At 44.8% G+C, this 17,469-nt stretch overlaps 2 protein-coding genes across 3 annotated transcripts in view; one reads left to right on the top strand and one right to left on the bottom strand.

Annotated features, from left to right (window-relative positions):
- fbxl6 (F-box and leucine-rich repeat protein 6) overlaps positions 1–2,876 on the top strand; it is a 36,042-nt gene extending 33,166 nt beyond the window's left edge. The window contains 2 exon segments of the mRNA XM_069915082.1: positions 451–691; positions 2,539–2,876. Coding sequence (XP_069771183.1) covers positions 451–691; positions 2,539–2,728 — 431 coding nt within the window. The 3' untranslated portion in view covers positions 2,729–2,876.
- Positions 2,877–10,629: 7,753 nt separating this feature from the next.
- LOC138751975 (sphingomyelin phosphodiesterase 5-like) overlaps positions 10,630–17,469 on the bottom strand; it is a 51,279-nt gene continuing 44,439 nt past the window's right edge. The window contains exons 7-9 of one of the 2 annotated variants that reach the window (XM_069915081.1): positions 16,155–16,314; positions 15,107–15,177; positions 10,630–10,863 (exon numbers count right to left, since the gene is read on the bottom strand). In XM_069915081.1, coding sequence (XP_069771182.1) covers positions 10,821–10,863; positions 15,107–15,177; positions 16,155–16,314 — 274 coding nt within the window. In that variant the 3' untranslated portion in view covers positions 10,630–10,820. The remainder of the gene's footprint in view (positions 10,864–15,106; positions 15,178–16,154; positions 16,315–17,469) is intronic. The other variant, XM_069915079.1, reaches the window with a different exon arrangement.

Below are 17,469 nucleotides of genomic sequence, written 5' to 3'. Positions count from 1 at the left end.
GGCTAAATGGCCCAATAATCGAGTTGTCTCTCCCTTTAGGACAGTGGTTTTCAACCATTTTCTTTCCACTCACCTACCACTTTAGGTATTCCCTATGCCATAGGTGCTCTGCGATTCGTAAGGGATTACTGAAGGTGGTAGGTGAGTGGAAAGGAAAACCACTGTTTGAATCGCCCCCTCATTGACTTGTTATATGCTTGGTGTCTTAACTCCAAAGTAATTTTTCTCAAGCAAAATATTTCAGTAACAATTGGGTCTAGAGCAGTGATTCTCAACCTTCCCTTCCCACCCAGATCCCTTACTAATCACAGAGCCTCGATGGCACAGGGATGACTTAAGGTGGGATGGGAGTAGGAAGAAGAAGGTTGAGAACCACTGCTTTAGGATATCTGAGATTAAAGAGTCCATCTGATTACTTATGAACCTCTTGTGCCTGTTCTAACCTTCTAGACCTTGCGCGGCTGTTCCTGGGTCTGTACTGCAGCACCACCACGCTACTGCTAGCTAAACATGGTTCGGAACAGATGGCATTGAAATGGAAACACTCTTTAGAGGAACTGGACCTGACAGGCCAGGGCTACAAGGAGAAGGACCTTGAGCTGGCCATGGGGATCCTGGCAGGAACTGAGGGGAATCATGTCCTGCGCTCTCTGAATCTGGCTGCAACGAAGGTCACCCTGGACGCTATCAGGTACTCTTCAATGTGTTGGTCACATTTTCCAAATTCTATAGCGCAGCAGGCCCTTCGGCCCAACTTGTGCATGCCGACCAAGTTGGCTGTCTGAGCCAGTTCCATTTAAGAACAAAAGAAATAGGAGCAGGAGTCGGCCGTCCGGCCCTTCAAGTCTGCTCCGCCATTCAATATCATGGCTGATCTGATGATAGGCTCATCTCCACCATCTGCCTTTTCCCAATATCCCCTAATTCCCCTCCAATGTAAAATTCTATTCAACCATCTTTAATATATTTACTCCACTCCAACTCCACTGCTTCAATGGGCAGCAAGTTCCACAGATTCACCACCCTCTGGGAAAAACATTTTCTCGTATCCTGAATCTTGAAACTCTGTCCCCTAGTATTGATCTCCCCTACCAGTGGAAACAACGTACCTACATCTATCTTATCTATGCCTTTCATAATTTATACCTTTCTATAAGATCCCCTGTTGTTCTTCTAAATTCCAGCGAGTACAGTCCCAGATGACTTGATCTCTCCTCATAGGTTATCCTTTTCATTCCTGGAATCAACCTGGTGATCTTCTTCTTCACATCAACCTGGTGATCCTCTTCTGCACTACCTCTGAAGCCAATGCATCCTTCCTCAAGTTAGGGCCAGTGCAACACTGTATCGGTGCCCCTGTCCATCATGCTTTCACCTCTCCCTGGTTCACCAATCCTCCATTCGACCCCCCAACCCTGTCCTCTTTCCATTAGCTCCTTTTCTCCGCGCCCCCAGTCTCAACAAAACATTTTGGCCCTTCCCTTTTCTCCCCTGATGCTGCTCGACCCGCTGAGTTCCTCTAGCAGAGCGAGCTGAATTTCACACTCCAGCATCTAGAGTCTCCTGTCGAGTGTAGATTGAGGAATGGACATTAGGCTGAGAGCAGGTTGTGTGCCTTTCCCATAGAAACCTACAGCACAAAAACAGGCCCTTCTAGTCTGTGCCAAATGATTTTTCTGGCTAGTCCCACTGACCTGCACCTAGTCCACATCCCTCCATACCACCCCGACCCCCAATTCATGTACCTGTCCAAATTTTTCTTGTGCTTTGAGCCCCCATTCACCACTTCAGCTGGCAGCTCATTCCACACTCCCACCACTCTCTGTGTGAAGAAGTTCCTTCCTTCTAATGTTCTCCCTAAACTTTTCTGCTTTCACCCTTAACCCATGTTCTTTAATTTTTATATCATCCACCCTCAGTGTTAAAAAAAAAAGCCTTCTTGCATTTACCCCTCATAATTTTAAACACCTCTATCAAATCTCCCCTCCTCCTTCTACGCTCTAGGGAATAACATCCTAACCTGTTTAGCCTTTCCCTGTAACTCAGTTCTTCAACTCCTGGCCACATCCCTGCAAATCTCCTCTGCTCTTTCTATCTATCTTCACTTGCCATTTCTCTCTGACTGGAAGAGTTGTGCTGGTGGAGGTGACACAGTGAATCAGAAACAGATACATTGTCATGAACGAACATGTCACAAAATTTGTTGTTTTACAGCATCAGTATTGTGCGAAAATTACATTTCCTTGAATACACTATTTAAAAATAAATAAATAGTGCAGAATTTAAATTTAGACATTGGCCCACAATGCACCCAATTGAAGAGAAAAGAAATGAGGTAGTGTCTGAGGTTTATTATTCATTCAGGGGAAGACTGTGCGCCCTTCTTTCAATGCAGTTAACTCCGCCTCTCCAGAGAGAAGCTGTGCAAGCAAAACTTGCCTTTAGTAGCTGTGGGTTCCTCAATTCTCTCGCCTGTTGTGGATGCTCCATGGAATAAAGTTTGATTCTTCTTCCTGTATCCTTTGCTCCTTCCTGCAGGGTAGTGGTGAGCAGCAGTCCTAACTTGCGCTACTTGAATCTGACATCCTGCCGCTGCCTCCCCCGGGGCCTGAAGCGCATCTACCGAGGCCAGGAGGAGATCTTCCAGTTTGTCAACCGCTTGCTGGGCGTCACGGGAGGGCCACAGATCGCCGGCGAGCACAGGCCCCAGAGCAACGCAGTCAAGTAGCAGTGTCCCATTCACAAGAGGCCAGGAAAATCCCCATTCCGACTGCAGAATTCAAGGGGAGCGTGAAAGGCTTAAACCTTCACAGTGTTTGCATCCCGCTCGTTCCGTAAAGTTCAAAGCACAATCAATAAATAAAGCAAAAAAAATATCAACTGTACTGGAGGTACGTTGTAGGCTCTCTTCAGATCGAGAGCTGTCTGGGCTGCAGTCAGAGTTCATTGTTCCAAGATGAGCTTGGATTTTCTGCATTATTATCTATGAAACACTAGCTGCCAACCTGAAGCAGATTGGAGGAGGTGTCACTGGCCTACCATTTAAGGTGGGTAATGTGGCGGGCTTGAACCAGTCTTCAGAAGAAGCTTTGGCAGGGCTTGATATTAACAGGAACCAGTTGGCAGCAGCGAGGAAGGGCTTTTCTGAGATAACACAGCTCGTGCTGATCCACAGAGCGGAAGTGAGGGGCGACATTCATAGTTCAAGAAACTACCTGACGATCCGTTTGCAAGCCCTGGCCACAAGGCTCACTCGCTGAACATTGTTCCAGTGGGATTTTAAATGGCATGATCCGAACCACTGAGATACAGGGGAAGGTGAAACGGGTTAGGACATTATTCCCTGGAGTGCAGAAGAATGAGGGGAGATTTGATAGAGATACTTAAAATTATGAGAGGATAGACAGTAAATGTAGACAGGCATTTTGATTTTTCTCTGAATGTTGATCTGGTGCCTTCAGGGTTTTCCAGTTCCCCTGAGCCTTCCAGTCACACACTCCCCAGCACTGCAGCTCACCGTCCAAGGTGCTCCAACAGGTTTCAAAATTGTGCCTTAGCTCGATGGGTCTTTTTTATTTCCTCATAAAATAAGTCTTGGTCATTATCTGGAGCAATGCCTGTGAGATTGTTCCAATTTAGGAATCTAACATGCTAGACATGAAACCTCTTACTTCTTGGCCCCCTTGTAAAATTTGCCCAGATGATTTCTCATCAATCCAGAGCTAGGACAAGTGGGAACTGGGCCTGCCCTGGCTGTAGAGCAGGTTCTCTATCTTTTTCTTTCCACTCACATCCCATTTTAAATATTCCCTGTGCCATCGATGCTCTGTGATTAGTAAGGGATTGCTTAAGGTGGGATGTGGGTGGAAAGAAAAAGTTTGAGAACCACTGTTTGAATCGTCCCTCATTGACTTGTTATGTGCACGGTTTCGGAACTCCAAAGGAAATGGGCCAATGGCAATTTATCTCAAGCCAAATATATTAGTAACAATTGGGTCTAGAGCAGTGATTCTCAACCTTCCCTTCCCACTCACATTCCACCTTAAGCAATCCCTTACTAATCACAGAGCACCAATGGCAAAGGGATTACTTAAAGTGGGATGTGACTGGGAAGAGAAAGGTAGAGAATCACTGATGTAGGGGGTCTGGATTTGATGTTTGGTGAACCACCAGATGGAAACATTGATCTTTGGAGGAAGTGCCATTCCTCCTTCCAGCATGTACACTTCCTACGTGGTATCTGTGACTAATTTTGGCCAAAGTCGAGTGCAAAGTCTGAAAATGACACCAACAAAAATCCCATTTTTTAGGGTTCTCGAAGCCATTCCGGTGTACAAGCACGAGGTTTCCTCGCCAGCATTCAGAGGATACACTTGGGGTTGCTCAGGCCTTGTTTACAAAGCATATTTTAATTATAATTAACAGCGAGGAGCTGAAATGGTCTACAATGACCCCCCCCCCCCCCCCCCCATGGTATTACTCAAAGCTTACCCCCAATCCACTGATTTGTATATTGTGAAACGTGCTATTGTACAAAAGCTGCCACAAGCTCCTTGGTTTTTGTCCCTGAGCTATTGCTAATTACAACAAAGTGAGTATGATCCTGTATTTGTAGTGCCATTGAACTGTAATGGTAGAGAGTGGACACGGTGAGAGGTGAAGGGGCTGCCTAACACCCCCTCCCCAAGGCTCAGGGAGGGTAGCAGGCAGTGCTGCAGTCACTCCACCATTTCCTTTCCCTAAGTGAAGAGCCTTTGATCTCTGCCCTGCCTCCAGCCCCAGTGAACTCGTTTGCCTGTTAATCTCAGCCAGCGACCCACTTCCATTGGAAGCTCCTTCCTTTTCTCTGGGTGTAAAGTGATGACCGCCTTTCCAATGTTGTGAGTGGAAAAGGATGGGCTTAAATCATGGTGCTTTACAGAATTGTTATGCGGTAATATTCAGGGGCTTGGGTGCCAGCTTTCAGTCTCAGGTAAAGGTTGCTATCTCAGCTGGTCAAAAGCCCTCATCACCTGAGTATGCCGATTTACCCAGCATGTCCTTCCACAGGGATCGAAGGTGCATTCAAGGAACAGTGAGCACTGGCTGGAAATCTTTCTGCTCCTGCCTCAGCCACTAGCACCTGGTACAGTTCACTCTGTTCAGTGGTGTTAATTATGATCCCAGCACAATGTCTGGGAAGTGACTGCTTCTATAATCTTGCAAATACTTGTATTTTATAGAAATGTTTTGTTGACTCCTATTACATAATATGTAATGAAGTATTTGAAAACGCCAATGGTTTTATTCTTCCTGCTGCTGTGACTGTGGATTGTGACCAAAAGATTTAATGGGCACATGATGTTTAAGACTGGTACAACAAAATAAAGTCACACGTTTAAAACCAGTAAGAGAACATTACATTACTGTACAGACCCTTTGGCCCATGATGTCGTGCCGATCTATATACATGTAGCTAACCCTTCCCTCCCTTACAACCCATAACCTTCCATTTTTATTCCATCCATGTGCCGATGTCTTTTAAATGGCCTCATTGTAACAACCTCCACAACTAACCTGGCAAATGCATTCCAGGCACCCACTATTCTTAAAAAAAAACTTGCCTCCACTCATCTTAAACAAATGTGCTCTGGTATGAGCTCTTGCCACTCCAGGAAAAAGGTGCTGGCTGTCCACCCTAGCTATGCCCATCATAATTAATCACCTCTCATCCTCTGTCTCTCAAAAGAGAAAAGCCCCAGCTCTGTCAAGATTGCGTCAAGCGATACGTTCTCCAATACAGGCAGCAACTTGGGAAATCTCTGCCCTCTCTGTAAATCGACCACATCCTTCCTGTAATGAGGCGCCGAAAGGGTTAAGTGTGACAGTACCAGGCAACCCGGGTTCGAATCTGGTGCTGAGTTTGTACGTTCTGTGTCTGTGTGGGTTCTTGCTGGGTACTGCGGTTTCCTCCCACCCTCCCAGACATGGGGTTGCCGCTTAATTTGGGTGTAATTGGATGGCATGGTTTTCATTGGTCGAAATCGGCTTCTTCCATGCTGTAAATATATTTTTTGTACATTTTATTTATAAACAATAACAAGTCAAACAATCCAATACAATGTTTTATCCCACATAACCCCCAGCCCCCTCTAAACTACCCCGAAAGAAGATCTACAATAATACCATTCAATCATTTGCTGTGGATTGGGGCCATGCCACCACTGGGAAAGAAATTAATGATCTAAACGCATATACGGGCTCCAAGTTTCAATTTTAAAAAAAAATTATTCCGTAAATTATACGTTATTTTCTCCAAGGGAATACATGATCTCATCTCCACATGCCACAATTTAGTCTAATTTTTCCCTGTAACTGCAAGACATTTCCTAGCAACTGCTAAAGCTAGTCTTAAAAAATCAATTTGAAATTTATCTAATTAATTCCAAACTCAATTTTTCAATATACCTTAGGGTCAAGTAAAATTTTAAAATTTAAACATAATCTCCAAAAATTCCTTAATTTTATTCCAAAAGGGTTTAACCGTCTCACATAACCAAACCGAATGTAAAAAGGTCTTCACTTCCTTATAACATCTAAAACATAAATCAGAAGAGATATATTTCTTGAATTTCTCCGGAGTTGGATATAATTGATGAATAAAATTATAATGAACCAATCTATACATTTACAATTTTAGTCATACTGTCCTCACATATCGACATCCAATCATCTAGAGAAGTAGATATTTCCAAATCTTTTTCCCACTTCACTCTAGATTTATAAACATCTGCCTTAAGCATTTTATTCTGCAGTAAAGCATTCGTATCAGATATAAATCCTTTCTTAACCACCATCAGTAAGTAAAATTTCAAATTTAGACCGAGGAAGCCTCAAAGTACAGCCAAAATTATCCAACAATAATGTTTTAACTTGATAGTATGGAAAAAAAGAGGATATCTCGTATCAAGAAATAACCTGCCTCATAATAATCTTCTACCAATTGAATTCCTTTTTACTCCTACAACTTTAAAAGTTGGTTATTAACTGTAAAGGGAAAAAGCTTATTTTGAAACAAAGGTGTTTTAGCCAAAATTTTCCCTTGGGTACCTATAATTTCATTTTTTAATTCCATCATTCCAGTTGTAAATATTTCTAAATTAAATTTCAACTGAATGTCGTCCTCCAAGTGTAGTCTAACCAAAGTTGTATAGAACTGCATCATTACGTCACGGCTCTTGGAACTAGATTTCCCGCAGCCCAGACTGGGTGCAGGCCTGCTTCTGTGCTGTAATATCCGATAGTTCTATAGAACATCAAGTAGTCAATCCTTTCCTTGCCACAGCCATGTCTCTAATATCACAACATTGTCATTCCATGCACTGATCCATGACTGAAACTTCAGACAGCACGGTAATGGGCCCATTCGGCCCACAAGCCTGTGCCACCCAATTAACCTACAACCCCCAGTATATTTTGAAGGGTGGAAGGAAACCGGAGACCCCTGGTAAAACCTATGCAGACATGCAGAGAATGTACAGATTCCTTACAGTTCGGATTTGAACCCCGGACCCAGTCGCTGGCGCTGTAACAGCGTTGCGCTAACAGCTATGTTAACCGCGCCGCCCTTAATAAAAGTCCTTAACACCTTCAAAAAAACCCCCACAAACACCATCAGCTAGAAGGACAAGGGCAGCAAAAGCAGTGAGATACCACTGAAGTTGCCCTCCAAGTCACACCACCAACTTGGAGGACATTGCCGTTCCTTCACTGTCTCTGGGTCAAAACTCTGGAACTCCCCCACAGCATTGTGACCATCCCATCACGCCAAGGACTGCTGTGGTTCAAGTAGGCAACTCACCTTGATCTTCTAAAGGGGAAATCGGGGAGGGGCAATTGTGGTGGCATGGTCTGCGTAGCAGTTTGGGCAATGCTGATACAGCGCCATTGATTGGGACTGAGGTTTGAATCCTGCACTGTCTGTAAGGAGTTTGTACGTTATCCCAGTGTCTGTGTGGGTTTCTGGGGAAATGACCTGTTGCCATGCAGTATGTCCAAATTTAAAGGTTTGCAACACTGAATGTGCCACAGTATCTGTGCAGACACAATGCCAAATAGATCTCTTCCACCTGCACGTGATCCATTCTCACCTATTCATAGAAGCCTCAAACACCACCATGCAGCATGTTTCAAGGTTCAATTTATTATCATGTGACAAAACAGTGTCACATCACACGAAATTTACAGCAGATTCACCGTCGGCAGAACTTGCCTGAAGCGCCTCTTACAGTCAGAGAAAGAGAAGTACAAGAGAGTTCCCCCAGAGTCATCGAATGTCCGTGGATTTGCCTCCAGTCCTCCAGCAGTCTCCACAGCCACACAGAGACGAGTCCAAACCTCAAGCTCCATATCTCTGACACAGTTAGGAACCCCTCAGCTCCCTCACGCATCCCAGGTCTGGTACCTGGTATACCTTCAGCCAGCCTCCAGCAGTCCGGCGCCTGTTGTGAGTCCGTTGAACACAGTGTCCAGCAGCCCACAGCCAGCGTGGGTTCTTCGCCTTGAGTCATCAATAGCCCGCCACCTGCGTGTTCCTCAGCATCAGAGCCCCTTGCCAGTCTGCCCCCAAAGTCACCATCCTGTGGGCTGTGTCCTCTGCTTCTCCTTCTCAGACGGGGATTCTCCCCATTTTCCAGTGCCCTGCACCAGTCCACTGCTTCCCTGGAGTCTGCAACACCTTGTAGTAGCTGCTAATCATTAGGCGCCACCATTTTGGGCGAAGTCCCCGTGGTTGTGGGATTTTAAATAAAACCAGTCGGCTCCTTTAAAGCCCGTAGGGAGTTGATGGCAGTCAGACTGGGTGCTGAGGAGCACTGTGCCTCTGGTCCATGCTCCACGGATCCGCACCCGTTTCATGTTTTTGTTGAGATTAGTATTAGTGAAATTATTGCACATTGTTCCCTCAAAGTAATAAACATCAATACCAATCTGCAGTCGCTGGGGTCCAGTGCAACACACAGAAGTACTGGAGAAACTCAGCAGGTCACGCAGCATTCCTAAAGGCTAGCCAGAGTTCTGGGCCTGGCTCTTTCATCAGGTGTGAGACACCTTTTCCTTCCTTCGGATGTAGAGTGTCTCCAGCACATTAGTGTGTTGCAGACATCAACACCAGCATAGTCTGGCATCTTCAGGATCTCCCAGACACCAAGAGCAAACCAGGAGTGAAGCTCAATGTTTTCACCATGTTAGAACATGGAACACTACAGCACAGTCCAGGCCCTTTGGCCCTCAATGTTGTGCCGACCCATCTATTCCTTCCTGAAAAGAAATACTAAACCCTCTCTACCCCGTAACCCTCTATTCATCTTTCATCTCTGTATCCAAGAGTCTCTTAAATGCCCCAATGTTTCAGTCTCCACCACCTTCCCTGGCAAGGTATTCCAGGCCCCTACAACTCTCTGTGCAAAACACCTACCCATGACGTCTCCCCTCCCTTCACTTTGTACACAGGTCCTCTGGTGTTTGCTGATCCTGCCCTGGGAAACAGCTGTTGCCAGTCCATCCTATCGATGCCTCAGAATCTTGTCAATCTCTATCAAGTCTCCTCTCATCCTTCCACTCTCAAAGTCCCACCTTTCCTCATAAGTCTTGTTTCCCCGATCCAGGCAACATCCTGGTAAATCTCCTCTCCATAGCTTCCACATCCTTCCTATAACGAGTTGACCAAATATGAACACAATACTCTTAAGTGTGGTCTCACCAGAGATTTGTAGAGTTGCAACATGATCTGTCTACACTTGAATTCAATCCATCTATTAATAAGGTCCAGTATCCCATAGGCCTTCTTAACTGTGCTATCAATCTGTGCAGCAACCTTGAGGGACATATGGATTTCAAACCCAAAGTCCCTCTGTTCATCGACACTCTAAAGTATCTGACCATTAACCCTGTACTCAGCCTTCTGGGTTGTCCTTCCAAAATGCATCACCTCACACTTATCTGCATTGAAATCCCTGAATTTCATTTATTAGTTGTGAAAATTTTGGTTCGTCTCACTTCACAGAACCAAAAAATCAATTCTTACCTTTTCTCATGCCCAATTAACACCTTTTGTTGGTCTGGACTCCTCCCCCTTCCATTCTTCCCTGTTAGGGAAGTTGAGCTGAGCTCAGATGCCTGCCTGCTTTTTTCTCATACCTTGAGGAAGGGCTCAGGCCTGAAATGGTCGGTCATCTTTACCTCCTATGGACGCTGCAAGACCAACTGAGTTCCTCCAGCATTTACTGTGTGTTCTTAGTCTTAGATTGGAACCTTCTGAACTACATCACACCTGAATATGCAACTGTGACAGCATGGTTCTCCAACATTAAAAGGGCAGAGACTCTGAAGCAACTGGACTCGCTGTAGAACAGAACTGATTCCTTTGGCAACAGACTTGTAACGATCACAGAAGGCAAGAGTGGGGAAGGGACCAGAGTTACAGCCAAGGTCTTGGTTTGGCGAGATTTTACATTGGATTGGATCCTCCTCTCTTCATCCTGGAATGTTCATACTTGAACCCAAATCCCCAAATTTTAAAAGTGTTGAGAACCAATGTTGCATTTTGAAAACAAAACACTATGAAAATATAAGAGGAAGCTTCTTCCGTCATCAAGATTCATGATTTTTATTGATAATTTATTTGAAAATATCAATGCAAAGTTAGATTTAAAGATTTTGGCACATTTTGTGGGTGGTGGGGGAGGTTTGGGGTCAAACTTCATCAATAGGGTCACCGTTCACACCATCAGCCTCGGTGGCCATGGAAACAAAGAGTCGCATTCCAATTGGGAGATGGTCGGTCAGCCCAGCCAGCTGGGTAATAAAAGTAAACTCCTCCACTTCCTATCATGAAGAAAAGAGAAATTAGCAATATCAAGTCAAGTACCCATCTTGGACTGTACTCCTTGGAGTTCAGAAGAATGAGAGGGGACCTCATGGAAGCATTTTGAATGTTGAAAGGCCTGGATGGAGTGGATGTGGCAAAGTTGATGCCCATGGTAGGCTGGCCTTCGTAAATCATAGCATAGAATATAGGAGCTGGGAAGTGATGTTGAGACTGTTTAAGGCATTTGATGGAGGTATTTAAAATTATGAAGGGAATAGATAGAGTAGATGTGAATAGACTCTTTCCCCTGAGGGTAGGGGAGATTGGAACAAGGGGTCATAAGTTAAAGGTTAGGGGGAAAAACTTTAGGAGTAACATAAGGGGAAGCTTCTTCACTCAGAGAGGGGTGGCTGAGTGGAATGAGGTAGTTGCGGCAGGGTCAATTCTGTCATTTAAGAGGAGGTTAGATGAGTACGTGGAGGTGAGGGGGTTGGAGGGTTATGGGCAAGGGAGTGGGTAGGTGAAACGAGTGGAGTTTCGCGTAAATCGGTGTGGACTAGAAGGGGTGATATGGCCTGTTTCCGTACTGTAAATTGTTATATGGGAGTCAAGGACAAGAGGGCATAATTCAGGATTAAAGGGCACCCATTTAAAATGAGGAATTTCTTTAGTTAGGGAGCAGAAAACCTTTGGAAATTGCTGCCACGGGCGGTTGCGGAGGACCAGTCGCTGGGTGTAGTTGAGGCAGAGATTGATAGCTTTTTGATTAGAGGCAGAGATTGATAGCTTTTTGATTAGCCGGGACATCATAGGTTACGGGGAGTGGGAGAATGGATCAGCTTTTGTTATTCATACTTGGAGAAGGGCTCAGGCTTGCCACATCAGTTATATATCTTTACTTCCTATGGTTGCTTGGTGAGTTCCTCCAGCATTTCTGTATTAGCAACCATTATCTATTAGGTGTAACATACTTCTGGAGAGAGACAGGGCAGGAGCATGAGTTAAAATTCAAAACTGGGGCAGGGCCAACGCTGAAGGTACAAGAAAGAGCTAGAGTTTGAAGGAAAAGGAATGTTAGGAAAATGGAATGATTTTAAAAATGAAAAATACAAAGGTCTGCAGACACGGCGGTTGAAGTAAAAACACAACGCTGGAGAAACTCAGAAGGTCAAACAGTGTAGCTGGAGAAACTCAGCAGTTCCTCATACCTTGAAGAGTTCAAGCCCAAAACACTGGTTCTGTATCTTTATCTTTGCTACATAAAGGACATTGTTTGACCTGCTGAGTTTCTCCAGCGTCGTGTTTTAACTATTTTTAAAACTGTGCTGACATGAATCCAGGATATGCAAGTTCTTGTTACAGGTACAAGATCCTTTATCCAGACATCTAAAATCCAGAAAGCTCCAAAATTCGGCAAGTGGGGACCGGCGGTCGGGCCGAGGGACCGGCGGTCGGGCCGAGGGACTGGCGGTCGGGCCGAGGGACCGGCGGTTGGGGGAATGAAGAGTCTGACATACAAGCGTAAGGAAGCTTGAGGGCTGGTACAAGCAGCTGGGATCAAGTACATACCTGGCAGAGTTTCAGGAACCAAGGAGCAAGGTAATAAAGGAAATCAGGAGACCAAAAAGGGGACAGGAGACAGCTCTGGCAGATATTATTAAGGATAATCCAAAGAGATTTTAAGTAAAGGAAAAGTATGGGACCAGAGAAAAAAAATGGGACCACTTGGAAATCAATGTGGTCAACTGTGTGGAGCCACAGGTGATGGGCAAAATCCTCAATGTTTTCACTGTGGAGAAAGTATGAGGACTGTGGAACTTGTAGCAGTCAATGGTTGTATCTGGAGAACAGTCCGTATTTTACACAGTTGAGGAGCTGCTGAAGGTCCTGGTCTACAATCTTCCTTAGCCTGACCAGATAAATCCAAGAACACTGTAGAAAGCTAGAGAGGGAAGTGCTGGTGTGCTGGCAGATTTTTGAATAGTTTTTAAGGCCAGGTGAGGTGCCGGAAGGACAGCAAATGTGGTGCCTCTATTCAAGGAGGGCAGCGGGAAGAGGCTAGGAACTACAGGCCTGCAAGCCTAATGTTTGTGCAATACACAAAGGTGCTGGAGAAACTCAGCAGGTCATGCAGCATCTAGAGGAAGTAAAAGGTAACCAATAATTCGGGCCTGAGCCCTTCGTCAAGGTATGAGAAAAAGTAGACAGGTGCTTGAATAAAAAGGTGGGGCTAGATTGAGGAGAGGAAGAAAGGGCAGGGAGGAGAAGCACAGGCGGGAGAGTAGAGGAAAAAAAAGCTGTTTTGGGGGAGGGGGTAGCTCACTGAATGGGGAGGGAAGGGGATGGGGTACTAGTGGAGACAGAGGGATAGGAAAAGAGAGACTCTTGGAAAGGGTTTTACAGAAGCTGGAGAAGTTGATGTTAATGCTGTCAGGTTGGAGAGTGTCCAGATGAAACATTTGATGTTGTTTTGCAGGCAACCTTTATTTGGCAATGCATGAACCCATGGATGGACATGTTGGTGTGGGAATGGTGTATGGAATTAAAGGAGTCGGCCCATGGGAAGTCACTCAGCAGATAGAGCGAAGGTGAACAATGAAACTATTTCCCAGTCTGTGTTCAGTCTCTCCAATGTAGAGGAGGCCATAATGGATGCAGTAGACGACCCCTGATATTTCACAAGAGAAATGTTGCTTCACTTGGAAGGTCTGTTTGGGGCCATGAATGGTGGTGAGGGGAGGATGTGTGGGCGCAAGTTTAGTATTGCTTGCAGTCCCAGGGGTAGATAGTGAGAAAGGATGTGCGGACAAGGGAGTCCCGTAGGGAGTAGTCCCTGGACGGGGAAAGTGGAGAGGGGAAGATGTCTATGGTGGTGAGGTCAAGTGGTAAGTGGCTGAAATTGCAAAGGTGGGGTGAGCGCAGCAGAAGCAGGACTCGGGGAATGGTGAGTGTCGGGAGCTGAACTTGGTTTGCAGGATGTTTAATGAGCAAGGTGAGCTCAGAAGGCTTTAAAAAGCCCTGGGGAAGGTAGGTGCTCTTTGAAATTGTCCATTCACTAATTAGCTGTAGGTAATAAAAAGAGGGGAAGCTCAAGAAGAATGGTCAGTGTGCGAGTAGGACATTGAAGCTTTGGCGAGAAGAGGCTGAGGAGAACCTTTGCATTATTGGTCAAGGATACTATTACCACTGACAGAAAGGGAGGTGCAAACTGTACACGTGTAAACAAATTAAGAATTCTAAGCAGATAACAAATGTAAACAAACTGACTGTGCAATACAGAGAGAATTTAGAAAATTCAATGAAGTGAACAAGTCAGAGTCCTTAAATGAGTCCCTGATTGAGATTTTTGGTGAGGAGTCTGATTTAGGGAGAAGATAGACAAGGGCTGACGAGGAACGGTGGATGGCATTGAACACAGAAGTGGGAGGTGTTTTATCTTGGGAGATCCAATGTGGGTAGGACCGACACAATGAATGGTAGGGATCTGAGGAGTGTTGTAGAGAAGAGGGGTTCTCGGAGTACTGACATATAGTTGCTTGAAAGTGGCATCACAGGTAGATAGGATGTCGGAAAGGCTTTTGTCACATTGGTTTTCATCACTCTGAACTGAAGGTGGGAGGTCAAGTTGGGTTGTACAGATGCTGGTGAGGCCCCATTTGGAGGGGTGTGTCCAGTTCCAGTCACCTTGCTGCTGGAATGAGGCTGTCAAACTGGAGAGGGTGTAGAGAAGATTTACGAGGATGTTGCCAGGACTTGGGAGCCTGAGCTACAGAGCAGCTGGGGCTTTATTCCTTAGAGTGCAGAAGGATGGGGGGGCTGATATCATGGAGATGTACAAAATCACGAATCAGAGGATACAGGATTAAGGTGAGGGGTTGCGGGGGGGGGAGGAAAGAGATTTAACAGACACTCAATGGGTAACTTTTTTTTAAACATAGAGGGTGGAGGGTGTATGGAACGAGATGCCTGAGGCAGGCACTATTGAAATGTTTCAGAAACACCCATACATGGATAGGATGGATTTAGAGGCATATGGGCTGAACGCAAGCAGGTGAGACTAATGTGGGTGGGATACTTTGGTTGGTGTGGCCAGTTGGGCCAAAGGGGCTATTTTCACCCTGTGTCACTTTAATTACATGGGACAAAACTGAAGCGCCTGGGGGGGTAACATGAAAACTGCACACAGACAGTCGAGGAGATCAGGATTGGACATGGAGCTGTGAGGCTGTGCCATTGTGCTCTATATAGTTTTCTTCTTACATGCCCCGATCAGCTTCACAATGGTCATCAAGGTTGCCCCACAGAGATGCTATATTGTTCTCGATTGGGTGCTGTGTAATGAACCAGAGGTTGAGTCGGTGGGGAACAATGCGAATGCAATGTTCGCATTCATTTCTAGAGCGAGAGCATACAAGAGCAGGGATGGAATACGGAGACCCTATAGAGCACTGGTGAGACCTCACTTGGAGTACCGTGTACAGTTTTGGGTTCCGTGCTGGAATTGGAAAGGGTTCAGAGATTTACTAGAATGATACAGGGAATGAAAGGGTTAACATACGAGGAATGATTGTCAGCTCTAGGACGGTACTCATAGGAATACAGAAAGATGAGGCGATACCTCAGAGGCATTCGAATACTGAAAGGCCTGGATAGAGTGTGTGGCAAGGATGTTTCCCATGGTAGGGGATTCTAGGACATGAGGGCATAACTTCAGGATAAAATGGCATCAATTTAAAACACAGATGCAGAAAAATTTCTTTAGCCAGAGGCTCGTGATACTGTGGAATGTTGCCACAGGCAGCTGTGGAAGTGAGGCCATTGGGTGTATTTAATGAGTTAGGGCATCAATGGTTACAGGGAGAACGCAGGGGAGTGGGGCTGAGTGGGTGGATGAATCAGCTCATGATTGGAATGGCGGGGCAGACCCGATGGGCCAAGGGGCCTCGTTCTGCTCCGTGATGACCCAAGGTGTAGATTTGAAGTAAGATGTGAACAATTGACGAAGAGAGATTTAAAGTGAGGCGGCTTTTTCAGAGGTTGGGGCTATGGGAGGGGTTAGGCCTCCTATCCACGTAGGGGGGAGACTGTCCCTGATAATGGAATTCATACTTGGGCTGTGCACAATAGGGGAGTGAGAGAGAGGTTTGCACGACAAGAATGGATACAGGATTTGTGAAGGGCAAAGGGACAAACAGATTTGCTCACAAGGGCAGATAAAATGTGAGGTGCGAAACAAACGTAAAGTCAGTGAGTGTGGGATAGGGTGACACGATTCGTTGGTGCGCAATGACATGGGCACTGGACTCACCGTTGTCACTTCCTTTGCAATAGTATCTTCCCGATACAGCAAGTAGTCGATTCTGCGTCCACCTCCAGTGGTTGACGTCTCTGGGTTTTCGGTGGGGTCAGTAGCACACGTAATGGGGAATGCCAGGTATTGTTTCCTCAGCTCATCAATTTCCAAAGCCCTGAAAGAAAAATAAAAAGACAAATACAGTAAAACCCCTGGTATCTGGCACCTGTAGACATTGGTAGATGCCGGATAAGTGAATTTTCTGGTTGTTTGAGATTGTGTGTGGTGTGATTGGCAAACTGACTACCAGGAGGCACCAGTTTTAAACTTTTTACCTATTTATTTTCTACAATTATTTTTCCCTATTGCTTGAATTCCGGATAAGGGGGATTTAACTGCGTTTGGGTGTTTTAGAGTCATATTACACAGGGAAAAATATTACACAGGGAAAAATATTACACAGGGAAAAATATTACACAGGGAAAAATATTACACAGGGAAATATATTACACAGGGAAATATATTACAGGGAAAAATATTACAGGGAAAAATATTACACAGGGAAAAATATTACACAGGGAAAAATATTACACAGGGAAAAATATTACACAGGGAAAAATATTACACAGGGAAAAATATTACACAGGGAAATAAAATATTACACAGGGAAATAAAATATTACACAGGGAAATAAAATATTACACAGGGAAAAATATTACACAGGGAAAAATATTACATAGGGAAAAATATTACACAGGGAAAAATATTACACAGGGAAAAATATTACACAGGGAAATAAAATATTACACAGGGAAATAAAATATTACACAGGGAAAAATATTACACAGGGAAAAATATTACACAGGGAAATAAAATATTACACAGGGAAAAATATTACACAGGGAAAAATATTACACAGGGAAAAATATTACACAGGGAAAAATATTACACAGGGAAAAATATTACACAGGGAAAAATATTACACAGGGACTGCAGATGGTGAAAAGCCAGAGTTAACATTCCAGACTGGAGACCCTACATCAGAACTAGAAAAGAAAGATTAAGGGAGTTTCCCATATCTGATGAAGGGTCTTCAACTTGAATCATTATTTTTGACAAAAGAAGTGTTAGACACAGGTATAATTGTGATGTCTAAGAGATTTTCACAGGTCCATGGATACAAAAGGTTTAGAGGGATATGAGGCAAAAGGGAATAGCTTGGGTAGACAAGTTTGTCAGTATGGATGTTGGGCTGAAGGGCCGTTTCTGTGTCATCAACACCATGACATTTTATTTGCAGCACAACTCCTTCAACACCACATCAACAGCA

The sequence above is a fragment of the Narcine bancroftii genome, chromosome 1, assembly GCF_036971445.1.
Source record: "Narcine bancroftii isolate sNarBan1 chromosome 1, sNarBan1.hap1, whole genome shotgun sequence".
Classification (NCBI taxonomy): domain Eukaryota; kingdom Metazoa; phylum Chordata; class Chondrichthyes; order Torpediniformes; family Narcinidae; genus Narcine; species Narcine bancroftii.
This window is presented reverse-complemented; position numbering and strand designations above follow the sequence as displayed.